Genomic DNA, 12,052 nt, shown 5'->3' with positions numbered 1-12,052 from the left:
AACATATCTTTAACATAATTAGCAAAATGAGAAAAATACAATAAATTATAAATTCAATAAAAACTCGTGAAGATTATTTAAAAAAAAAATTCATTAGAAATTAGTTTTTACATTTTGTTTAAAAGAATGTAGTAGTTGAATAGAAAAAAATTATTATATTTGTTGAAATTCAAATTTTAAATTTATTAAATTTCGCCAGTTAATGTATTAGATTTTTTGAAGTGTCTTATATTATTGAGTTGTTATAAATACCATATTCGAGGCAGTAGAGATGTATTTATCATTTCCTTATAAGGTGAAAATTCATGATTATATTTGGTGTTTAGGTTTATATAATATATAGAGATGTACTTGATATAATATGTATATTTCTTTTAATAAAATAAACATATTTAAGTTAAAAATTTTGAATTTAGCTTTTTTAGCTTATGATATATGCACCTTTGACATGTACTTAACATAATTAATATAATGAAAAAAATATGATAAATTATAAATTCAATAAAAATTTCATGAAGCTTATTTTTTCAAAAATCTCATTAGATATTAGTTTTAATATTTTGTTTACAAGAATGAAGTAGTTAAATAATAGATAAAATGATTACGTGTTAAATCTTAAATTTATTAAATGTCGCCTATTATTGTATTAGATTTTTTTAAGTGTTCTATATTATTAGGATGTTTTAAATATCATATTTGAGGTAGCAGATATGTATCTATCATTTTCTTATGAGGTGAAAATCTATAATTATACTTGGTATTTAGGTTTACATAACATATTGAGATGTACTTGACATAGTTTATATGTTTCTTTTAATAAAATAAATAAATTCAAGATAAAAATTTTAAATTTAGCCTTTTAAGCTAGTGATATATGCACCTTGATGTGTACTTGACATAATTAGCAAAACGAAAAAAATACGATAAATTATAAATTCAATAAAAGCTTATGAAAATTATTTTTTTTTTACATCTCATTATATATTAGTTTTTACATTATGTTTAAAAGAATGTACTAGTTAAAAGAATAAAGAAAATGATTATATGTGTTGAAATTTGAATTTTAAAGTTATTAAATGTCATATATTATTGTATTAGATTTTTTTTAAGTGTCTTATATTATTAGTATGTTATAAATATCTCAAACATGAATAATAATTAACATTGTATTAGATTTTTTTAAGTGTCTTATATTCTTGGTGTGTTATATATATCGTATTCGAGATAGTAGATATATATCTATCGTTTCCTTAGGAGGTGAAAATTTAGGTTTACATAATATATTGAGATATACTTGATATAATATATATGTTTCTTTTTATAAAATAAACAAATTTAAGATAAAAATTTGGAATTTAGTTTTTTTTAAATTGGTGATACATTCACTTTGACGTGTATTTAATATAATTAGCAAAATGAAATAAATACGATAAATTATAAATTCAATACAAATTCGTGAAAATAATTTTTTTAGAAGCTTATTTTTACATTTTGTTCATAAGAATGTAGTAGTTTAAGAATAAAAAAAAATTATGTGTTAAAATTTGAATTTTAAATTTATTAAATTCATTTATTAAATGTAATGGATAAATAAAATAAAATAAAATAAAATATTAATTTTTTTAAACACAAACTTTAAAAGCATTTTTTTTGCAAGGTCCAGATTATAAAAAAAAAAAAAAAAACTTCAAAGAATAATGGAAGCGGACCTTGTAATCTAGCAACATAATTTGATCTCAAAGACAGCATTGGACATGATAGAGATTCGAGAATAATCGAGGATGTTTCCTCTGCCAACTCACATGTTTTATGAAATAAAATAAATGATGAATATTGCTTTTTTTCAAGGCACTGCACATGCGGCTGGATTTACTACACATGCGGAAGATAATTACTCTGACATCCCATAATAATTAGTTTCTCGACAAAGGGACTTGTTTCAAAATTTTTAATTCAGTATTTTATTTTCAAGTTTTAGGAGAAAAAATTAGATATTAGTATATTAATTATATATTTATAATTTTTTTTTGTCGAAGAAAATTTAAAAATAAAAATATTTCATCTCTAAAGTTAAAATAAATCATTAACTTAATTGAAATTTATAAGTCTATTAAACTTTCATCCACAGATTTTTTAAATTTACAAATCATTTATAAAAAAATCATAAAAAATTTCAAATCTGAATGTTAATACATTTTTTTATCACTTTTGTTTACCCTGATCTGTTAAGATAATATTTATCTTAATAAAATTCAATAAATAACCTTTGACACATTACTTTTTCTTTTTTTTTTTTAATAGGATTATGGGAGAAATAAATAACAATGAAAACGATATTACATGTGATAGAGAAGGAGCAAGGCTGCTTCCTATTTGGTGGTTGATATAATATATGCTATAGATTGATAATTAAATAAAACGGTCAGCATATATAATTTAAATTGCTTTTCCTAGGTATTGCACATGCCAAGATGGCACAGTTATGGATATGCTCGGCGATTGAGCTTCTTTATAAAAATACAAAGGGGATTCTTTATTTTATTAATGTGTCTGCAGCAAATTGTTTAGTGGCAAAAGGCATGAAAATTTTGATGATTGCTAAGTGGAGAATACAAAAGTTGTGTTTACATATTTTTAGGTTACGTAGGAATAGGATTCCCTGCAACTTGAGTTATTGAATTTGTCAGATTTATCAAAAGAAAAAAATCATAAAATATTAAATTTAAAATTTTGGACACATTCTGATATTTAAGTTGGGGTTTAGATTTTATTACATTTGCAATTTTGTATAATTTAATTTATTATATCATCAATTGAATTTAAATATTAATTTTAATAAGATTTATTTAATATAAAATTTTTTATAATTTTTATAATTTTAATAATAATAATTATTTTTAATTACATTAAAATTAATCTCATCATTTATCAAAATTCAAGTAAGTGCAATGAAAAATTAAATAAATTGAAAAGAGAATAAAGCAATAAAGAGTATAATATTTAGCTTAATCTTGTTTATATTGACTCCTTTTCATATTTTATAAATGGTAACGTGGTCGATTATACTGATAGCTGTGTGCTTTAAGATTATGTGGAAGGCTACCTCTAAGCTATGATATCGTGGCTGACAAATTGAAAGCTGCTGAGGAACGGAGAGCAAAGAAACGCCTAAAACGCCAAAAAGAGAAAGCAAAGAAAAAAGGAGAAGAAGCTGAGATTGAGTGCTGAGGGAGAAGAGAATAAGAAGGAAGAATCTTCAGATGATGAAGGTGCAGCACAATGAACAAATTTTTACTTTGATATTAATGCTCTGATCTTGGTCCCGTGAACTTGGCTCCAACTAGAAGGAATCAGATATACCAAGAACGAGATATTGTGGTCTTCCTGTATACATACTTGTGAGAAGTGAAGGCATGAGGCTTGGGAGGAAATGAGACTCCAAAAGAAAAAGGTCTGAAATATTAATTTGATTCTTGTGACAGAAATTGTACTTATTCTGACTGACAGATTGAATGCCTTCACCACTTTTGGATGATGCTCAGCCATTGAAAACAATATTAAATGATTCAATTCGATGACTGTTATTTTTTTGCAAAATTTTTGTTGGCTTAAGAAGTCGTATATTTACTGGCTACGTGTATTGCTATTCTAGATCACGAAATTAATGACAAATCTATTAAAAATCAGGAAGATTTCTGTTTCAAAATAAAGGGTTGCTTGGAATGATGACATTATTTTAGTTAATCTTTGCTTACTGTTTCATCTACCCTGGTCGACTGGGTCGATGCTGCAGTACAGAATGATTGTACGAGGGATGGTAGTTATTGTGGGATGAAAAGGGGTGGTTGATGACTTTTTTCTAACCGTCATTTGAGTTGTTAGTGTTACCGGTGGCCACCAGCCACCAGGGCACTGGGTGTCAATAGCTGTTTTTTTTTTCCTCACTTTTTCTGGTATCAATAGCTGGATCACATGACCTGTCGCTTTTTCTGGTGATATCAGTTGAGAAGCTAAGGTTTGGGTCGACATCAAATCTATGTTCTGTATCATATATCTGCCTCTAAACCAAAGTTGAGACTTAAAAAGAGTTTATATTCTTCACGTAGAAAAAATATTATATGAAACAGTTATACTACATCAATATATGTTATTTTCATTCATATCATGTTATATAATTATATTATTAAAAAAAATCAACTATTTATTACATATCAAATGTAATAAGTAAATAATAAATATTTATTTTAATAAATTAATTAATTATTCTCAATGCCTGGCCTATACCAATTCTAAAGAGAAAAAGGGGCATAATCCAAGTAGATAGTAGTTCGATGGCTATTTTTTAATTGTCCAGTGTAATGCGAATTTGAGCTCATCAATTTATACGTGCCGTGCATGATTTTCTTTCCTGTTTTCAGTCTCCAAAATGGTGTCCTACTCCTAACTCCTAATATGAATCTGGTAAACGCTTTCAAATGATGACGTTGAATATTACGATACGGCTGGTAGCGATAGCTGAACAAATAATAGGCCGAATGAGCCCATCTTCAGATAAAGGTGTAAAGCCCAGTTTACTTACCACATGACCTGACCTGTTCCGCTGTTCAGTCTGTTCACTTTCCCCGTTTCTGTTCGTATTCTTTTTCTCTCCCTCTCCTTTCTCTCTAAAACCAATTGCAGAAGAAACGAAAGCAGCAATCGCCCTCCCCATGGGAGATTCCAACCCTACTCCTCGCACATCAGTTCATCAAGCTCTTGGTGGTGGCAAAGGTATCCTCCCTTTTCTTCCCTTTCTACACCTCTCTATCTATATATTCGCAGCGGCTTCTTCATTTCATTTCCGTATAGATCTGTGTCACTTCCATTAACGCTTCCACGATCATTTCTATAAATGGGTGTTCTCTTGATAAATCTTTTCCGAACACCAATATTCCGAACTTCAGTTATAGTACCAATGCGCTAATTATATTGTTCTGCAACACCTTTTCTTCCTTTTTGAATGTGGTTTACATGAATCTGATTTGTTTTGGGTTGTTCTTTATTTTATTTTGTTTTATGGGTCGGGGTTTAATTTTATTTACGTATTGTTGGTAGTTGCTGATGTGCTATTGTGGAGAAAATGGAGTGGCGGAGTTGTGTTGCTAGTCTCGGCAACGACGTTGTGGTACTTATTCGAAAGAGCTGGTTATAATTTCTTGTCTTTCGTGGCCAACGTCTTATTGCTCCTTGTTGTTATTCTCTTCTTCTGGGCCAAATCTGCTTCCCTTCTCAACAGGTTTTTCCCATTTTTAACCTCTTTAATCTTTCCTTTACTAACTGTATTCCATTGCATGCTTCGATGAGAATTGGGAAATGCTCGTACCCAGAAAGAACAATGTGTGAAGATTTGTTGGAAGAAAATAGAAATTGAAAGTTTATCAGAGATTGTTCTTGAAAAGGGAAAATGGAAGTTATGGTATTGTTTGGTTAAGGGTTTAGTGAATTAGTGTGGAAAGTGATTCTGCTTTCTGATGCAGACCTTTGCCACCCCTTCCTAATTTGGAAATTTCTGAGAAAACTGTTGGGAGGGTTGCCGATGAGTTACAAGTATGGATCAATTATGTATTGTCGATTGCACATGACATTGCGATTGGCAGAAATTTGAAACTTTTTCTTAAGGTTAAGTTTTGCCTTTCTATCAGTTCATTTTCCTTTGGTTTGATATAAAATTTTAAAATGTCTTTGCCTTGCAAAAGTTTTAATATGTCTTCTGATCAGGTTGCTGTTGGCTTGTGGTTAGTATCATACATTGGTAGTCTCTTCAACTTCCTCACTCTGGTCTATGTTGGTGAGTTTTGAGACCCTATTTGTTTCTATAACAGTGATGATTCCTTTAACTTCATTCGTATATGCTTATTTCATTAGATGTGTTTGCAGGAGTTATTCTTAGCCTATCAGTTCCTTTAATATATGATAAGTACCAGCACCACATAGATGAGAAGCTTTCTGTAACACACAGAATCATTCAAACGCAGTACAGGAAAATTGATCAAACAGTATTGAGGAAGCTTCCATTGCCTTCAAACAAGGAAAAGAAGATGCGGTAGGTAAGTTTGCTTCCTTCTCTTTGCCTTTTTCTTGCATCACTTTTGTCTAAATGACTAAGATGCAAGCATCTTTTACATTGATTGTGTTGTATTAATTTGGATTATGCAACTTTTTAATTATTGTGTGTTTAACTGATTGCTCATACCACATGGTAAATATGCCTCCAATAAATGCACATTTAGTGACCAGTGTACTTCCTCAGGAAAAGCCATGTAATGGCCAAATCAAGAATTAACATATTAAGGTTTTAATAATCCTCTGATTCTTCGTCCCTCAAGCACAGCCTGCTGTCTAGATTCACCTCTTTCAGGAAGATGCTACTTAGTTAAAATTTAAGATTATAATTGTTCATGTTTTTTAGGTTTATGTATCATTTAGGATGGTTCATGATTTGCCTGGAATTCTCTCTCCTGCTATATTAATCGCTATTTTTGCATAGTGCTTGATCTTAAAATCAGCAATTCTCTGCAAATGATTTCAATCCTATTTTTCCTGTGAAGCCCTATTAAAATGCATTTATTTACTAATTCTGAACTGGTTTCCTCAATTGGATTTTATTCTAATAAGTAAATGAGTGCCATTTATTCTCATTCAACGATATCTGCTAATGTCTAAAACAGTCTTCAATATCTAGATAAATCTTAACTGATTGAAGCTTTCTCATAATTCTTACTCATTTCAAGTTTGCAAATATGTTCTTGGTTTGGTGGACATGGACATACTTTCAGTAGTGCATCTAATTGAAAATTATGGATTTTAGGGAAGTAACTATGAAGAAGGGTTAAATAAGGAGATTGTAGACTATTATCCTTGCAAAAATGAGCTCTCATAATTTGCTTTAATACTGAACTAATGCTTGGAAAAATAGGTCATTATCCAAATATCACAAGACATGTTTTTTACAAGTTAAAAAGTTTTTAGATGTAGAATATCAATATTTTGATCTTAAAAATTTTCCTTATGTGATCCCTATATGATAAAAGTGTAATGTCACCTTGAGCAAAATTAGCCCAAAAGTCTGTTTACCCATTTGGAAAACCTATCCAAGTGAGCTTTGATCAAACTATGACTTCTCAATATAAAAATGTAGACCATATGCCACTGACAGGTCCTGTTTCGAGGCCAGATGAGTTGAGATTATGAAATCACTGCGACTAATAGTCTGTGATCATAAATGGTAAGTTCTGAATAATTTCCTGTCCGATAATTCTTAGCATATTTTGCTTCTGTGAACAGGGTGCACAAATTGAGAATCATGTGCTTTCATTGTTTCGAAATTGAATAATTTAGCAACAAATCATCTAGGGATTTAATGTTGAAAAAAAACCTTGTATGCTTAGCTGGAAAAGGTCGGACAAGTTTTGAGACTTTTGATGTGATAAACATAGACACAGATTTAACTAGTTGATTTGGTTGCAGCACTTCTAAGACAAAATATTAATTTTTTGAAGCCTATTAATTGTCTTGTTTGAATTCACTTGTCGCCTCCTCTCCTCTCTCTCACATAAAGCATTGTACCTTATGCAGGGTCTTCATGTGGTCAAGTGTGACCAGGGGCATAGGATTTGGTTTTCAGGATGTGAAGCTTTGATATCTTTTTGCTCGATGCCATCAAATTTCCTATACCAGTCGAGTAACCAATCTTTAGGAGCGGACTAACCTTGATAACTTTTATTTTTGGGAGAAGAACTTTTTCTTTTTTCCGCCCATGTGGGAACCCTATATTCTTGATTTAAGTAATGGCCTGCAATTTATACATTTGTGGTTATATTTTACATGCTCATTTGGGTTGGACAAAGATAATCCTCCAATGGAGGAAACTTGTTTATGGTAATGGAATCCAAGCTTATACATTTCTTTTCTACGTGAGCTTTTCATTATACCAGTCTGCAGAAGATGTATCGTTCTACGTGAGCTTTTCCAGGAGACTTACATGTATAGTAATCTGAGATAATGTTTAGAATAATAGCGTAACACTTTGTCATGTTAACCAAAAACACAACTTCCTGAATGGTATAATATATGAATTTGCATCTGGCCTTATTTTTTTGGTTGAGGCCACGATATTTATATCCATAAAATTAGAGGCTTTCATTTGACCTTTTCATTTGTCTAAAACACTGATAAGAGGTGACAGTGAACGGCATGTAAAGGAAAATTTCTGTTGTTTCAATGGCTGCTCTCATGGACAAGGGGCAATATGCAGACATTTTTGAGGTCATAATGATTGATGAACACACCATTGATCCAATGTTTGCCATTCATGGTTTGCATAAATTAAACCTCTTCATTTTGAGATGAACTTCTCTTTTGTTCTCATACCATAAAAGATTGGCTTCTGGTGACCTGTTTTTCTAAAGGCTTGCTTTTCTTTATCTTGGCAGTACTACCTCTTCCCAGCAACACTTTTAAAAAACGTAACCTTCCAGAAAACACTTCTCAAACAATGAATAAGCCAAAGGATTGACTACCCTTGATGGTCGATTATATTTAGTCACAAACTCAGTCGAGAGGAAAATCCTCTATCCCAATGAAAATGCAACCTCTAACTCATTGCCGCATGCTGTCTTGGTGCATGACATGTATTTATTTATTAAAAAAAAAAAAAGAACTGATGGCTTGTAAAACCGCTATCAGATGTAAAATCGAATTTAACTATTCTGCATTTCAACAAAATTAAGGCTACAAAATCATGTTCCAGCAGAAGGTTCAATTCATGATATTTACCAAGAAAGGCAGAATTTATGCAATCCTGGGAATTGAAACACTGTCTGAATTAGGTAACGTTACTGAGCGCAACAGTTCCAGTGAGAACACAAGCCCCAGAAAATGAGAAAGGATAGTGTTAGCTGACGCCTGCATGAGCAAGAGATTCATAAGGACATGCAACATGACCAAAAAAAATTTCTCATTACAAGTTTGTATTTGATCAATGTCTTATATTGGCTGTTAGTTATGACACCGTTCATTTCAGTTGACTATGAATCAAGAATCCAGTAGAATAATTACAACCTGATAAGCATAAATGTTCCTCAGTTTTAGAAACCATGAATATCAGTATCGGACCGAAAATATAGCATAGAGGAAAATAAACTTCAAATTTATGTTCAGTACCTGTATGGAGAACCATATGCTATAAATTTACTTGCATTTATACATCCATATGGAGAACCATGTTCTTCAAGGTATCTGCAATTGGTTGCTATCAATCTAACAGACCCAGTTAATGTCACTCTCTGTACATACAAAACGACCTGCACATTGCTGGCAGGTCTTTCTGAATATTGACTGGTAACTGAAAAGCAGGGACTTCAAATTTTTGAGGGGACAGGCTCCTCTTCCTTTTCAACTTCCATTTTCTTTCTTCTCCTAGTTTGGGAAAGAGGAAGGGGTGTCTTGAGGGGCAAACTAATGCAGTAACTAAAGTCTCAAATCCACAAACAAAAGCCTAATTCAGTTAAAATTACAGATACTCAAATTAGATTAAGTACCTGCACCAGGAATACATCCAATGCAAGAACTGGACCATAGCCAGGAGAAATTCCTTGGTAATAAGGATTTGTGGATGAAGTAAGAGCCTTAGCGACTAGTAAGCCCACTTTTGCTTGCATACCAAGAATAGCAGCACCCATTCCTAGAAGATTCAGAAATATGCCATTTTTCAAGCTTTTCACAACATCAGCACGAGAAGGAGCCTGAAAACCAACGGAAAATTAGGAGTTATTGGAAATTGAATGAGGCAAGAAGCATTAATCAAAGCTCAAATAAGCCCTGAATTTAGGCACATGCCAAACCGGAATCTAATCTTCCAAACTCAAAAGCAATCCTATATGTGACTTAATCAAGATCAAGCTCAAATGGTTCACTACAACTGTAATTCAAGGAAGAAAATGTGGTGACAGAAACCTGGAAATAGAATCTTAAAATTCCAAATTTTGGCAGCTATCTATTATTTGATACCAACAACTGTGGATGACCAGTGGTTAAACTGTCTCCTTTTTCAAGTAAATGGAATATTAAACTAAAGCTCCTTTAGAGGCAAAACAACTCTGCCCTTTATCTTAAAGATTTTCTCATAAATAATAAGACATTGTTCAATTATACAATGAAGCATATGAACCAGGAAAATAAGTGAACTACTATAGTAGCTTGTCTCTAAGCTGTGTTGCACTTCAACAAATCCTTTGCTAACTTTCAGTAGACTCTTTGACTTACTCAAGACAAACCACCAAAAATTTAAGAAATCTAACCCTTTTCTTCTAAGTTCCAAGTAAGTTGATGAACTTCCTAAGTGTAGATTGCACTAACTATATGAAACATAAACCAAAATGAGAAAGATATGAATAAAGTTATCCAGCTTAAGTCCTTTGAGCAAGGGCTAATTAATTTCTTCAAATTCGAAATATTAGGATAATTAACTTAAAATACCTAGCAAACAGAGTGTGCCTATTCTATGAAAATACTCTCAAGTAAACCTAAATGTCTAGAAAGTAATGACAAAGAATATTGGAATGGATTGCCCCCCTCAACTCTCAGTATTCTGCCCTTTAAAATAAACATGTTTCTATGTGAAATGCATAACCGAATATATAATTAATGCGTAATCAACCAGGTTCATGTGTGGCATTCATCCTAAACTAAGACACATGATAACAAAAGCAGATTAAGAACAACGCATATATGCAATTCAAATACGTATCTTTTTCTCCTAGAACTTAAGTACAAGGACAAACATACAAAAAGAAATATGCAAGTTTAAGTTATAAATAATGCACCAGATACTTTAAACTGTTTACATAATTTCAACTCACAATACCTTTGAAGGATCATTAGCTGTTCTCTTGAGCTTCTCAGAAAGTCTAATATACCCAAACGACCAAAAAACTGATATAAATGCAGCCACAATTCCACCGGCAGTGGCATAGAAAGCAGCAGGTGATGTGATTTTCCCAGTAATAACAACAGAAAATGAAAGTATCACCGCTGACACCACAGTGCATACTAGCTGTCCCCAAAACCCTAAATTGCCCAATCGCATAAAGTACCTCGACGTCCTCTCTAACCTCTTCGAAACCTGCATCAGTTCCATTCAAAATCCTTATCCTAAATGCTCTAAAAAAAACATTTATTTACAGTCCACTAAAACCAAAACCCCACTAAACAATTCAAAATTAACCCACAGAACTTCTGCTAAGTTTAATGTCGAAGCTGTTATCTGTATGTTGACGTTACTGATTACATAAACAATGCTAATTACTGGTTGCATTTCTTTGCTTTTTTCAAGATATTTTTAACTACCCAGAAGATAATATATCACAAAAATATGACCAAAATAAACCAAGAGCAGAAATCCAATTCGATAAAATTGAAACTTCAGCACCAAATAAGTCAAACCCAGTAAAAAATTAGAGTTTTTGAATCAGTTAAAAAGAGTAACATCTGAGACTACGAAAAGGAAAGTGAGGGAGTACCTGAGCGAGCTTTGCTTCGTCACTATCATCATTAGGGGAGGTAAAACTAGGTGAAACTGGGGAACGAGAGACTCTGCTCAAAAAAAGCTTATATCTTTTAACATTGAGAGGATCGTTGGAAGCGAAGGGGGACAGGAGAGGCTTTGCTTTCCGAGTTTTGAGTGACGCGAGAAAATTCGAAGGAGAGAGAGTGAGCGGTGGTCGGTGACGGTGAGAGGGGACGGGACCCATCACCACCGAACAATTCCCGGAGCGAGTTGCTGGCAGCAATAGCGTTTGCATGATGATTAGATGGTGTGTGGGGGATTTGGAATGGAGTTAGTGCGGCGGTTGGGAAGTGGCAACCTAGCGTTTCACTTGTTTGATCTGAGAAAATGGATGCTCGACTCGATATAGAATGGAAACTTTCTTTGTTTTGTTACTTACCGGTTTAATATCTGTAATGGCATATGAAGGGTACTGAAATATTTAATGAGTTATTAAATTTTAAAAAT

The 12,052-nt window shown here is 32.2% G+C and overlaps 2 protein-coding genes across 10 annotated transcripts; one reads left to right on the top strand and one right to left on the bottom strand.

The window, feature by feature from the left end:
* Nucleotides 1-4,533: 4,533 nt before the first annotated feature.
* On the top strand, nucleotides 4,534-7,951 carry LOC111308981 (reticulon-like protein B11). 7 transcript variants are annotated; one of them, XM_089746998.1, is made up of 7 exons: nucleotides 4,534-4,770; nucleotides 5,095-5,275; nucleotides 5,517-5,658; nucleotides 5,758-5,827; nucleotides 5,905-6,082; nucleotides 7,196-7,264; nucleotides 7,615-7,951. In XM_089746998.1, exons 1-6 carry the CDS (start codon nucleotides 4,710-4,712, stop codon nucleotides 7,215-7,217), a joined length of 654 nt encoding a protein of 217 aa, XP_089603124.1. In that variant the 5' UTR covers nucleotides 4,534-4,709; the 3' UTR covers nucleotides 7,218-7,264; nucleotides 7,615-7,951. The 7 variants fall into 7 exon arrangements, 5 of the variants coding, with proteins under 5 accessions (XP_089603124.1, XP_089603118.1, XP_089603126.1 ...); XR_016329616.1 differs by having other exon boundaries at nucleotides 4,543-4,770; nucleotides 5,905-6,086; nucleotides 7,615-7,685; XR_002692321.2 differs by having other exon boundaries at nucleotides 4,565-4,770; nucleotides 5,917-6,086.
* A 776-nt stretch (nucleotides 7,952-8,727) lies between these two features.
* LOC111308303 (protein TIC 21, chloroplastic-like) lies at nucleotides 8,728-11,987 on the bottom strand. 3 transcript variants are annotated; one of them, XR_016329604.1, is made up of 5 exons: nucleotides 11,559-11,987; nucleotides 10,904-11,161; nucleotides 9,579-9,782; nucleotides 9,202-9,456; nucleotides 8,728-8,943 (listed from the first exon to the last, which is right to left on the bottom strand). XR_016329604.1 is itself a non-coding variant. In XM_089746984.1 (4 exons), exons 1-4 carry the CDS (start codon nucleotides 11,838-11,840, stop codon nucleotides 9,433-9,435), a joined length of 768 nt encoding a protein of 255 aa, XP_089603110.1. In that variant the 5' UTR covers nucleotides 11,841-11,987; the 3' UTR covers nucleotides 8,728-9,432. The 3 variants fall into 3 exon arrangements, 2 of the variants coding, with proteins under 2 accessions (XP_089603110.1, XP_022762358.1); XM_089746984.1 differs by having other exon boundaries at nucleotides 8,728-9,456; XM_022906623.2 differs by lacking the exon at nucleotides 9,202-9,456.
* Between the last annotated feature and the right edge of the window lie 65 nt (nucleotides 11,988-12,052).

The sequence above is a fragment of the Durio zibethinus genome, chromosome 2 (genome assembly GCF_047325235.1).
Source record: "Durio zibethinus cultivar Kanyao isolate XHJ-2024 chromosome 2, ASM4732523v1, whole genome shotgun sequence".
Classification (NCBI taxonomy): domain Eukaryota; kingdom Viridiplantae; phylum Streptophyta; class Magnoliopsida; order Malvales; family Malvaceae; genus Durio; species Durio zibethinus.
Note: the sequence above shows the minus strand (reverse complement) of the source record. Positions and strands in the feature narration are given on the sequence as shown.

What these genes read in the sequence shown, in the direction of transcription:
- LOC111308981 (XM_089746992.1), top strand. Translation starts at nt 4,710, where the DNA reads ATGGGAGATTCCAACCCTACTCCTCGCACATCAGTTCATCAAGCTCTT. An exon ending in AGCTCTTGGTGGTGGCAAAG is followed by an intron (nt 4,771 to 5,094) that starts GTATCCTCCCTT and finishes TATTGTTGGTAG; the next exon opens with TTGCTGATGTGCTATTGTGG. An exon ending in AACAAGGAAAAGAAGATGCG is followed by an intron (nt 6,083 to 7,614) that starts GTAGGTAAGTTT and finishes TACCTTATGCAG; the next exon opens with GGTCTTCATGTGGTCAAGTG.
- LOC111308303 (XM_022906623.2), bottom strand. Translation starts at nt 11,840, where the DNA reads ATGCAAACGCTATTGCTGCCAGCAACTCGCTCCGGGAATTGTTCGGTG. An exon ending in ACGAAGCAAAGCTCGCTCAG is followed by an intron (nt 11,162 to 11,558) that starts GTACTCCCTCAC and finishes GAACTGATGCAG; the next exon opens with GTTTCGAAGAGGTTAGAGAG. An exon ending in TGGATGTATTCCTGGTGCAG is followed by an intron (nt 8,944 to 9,578) that starts GTACTTAATCTA and finishes TTGCTCATGCAG; the next exon opens with GCGTCAGCTAACACTATCCT.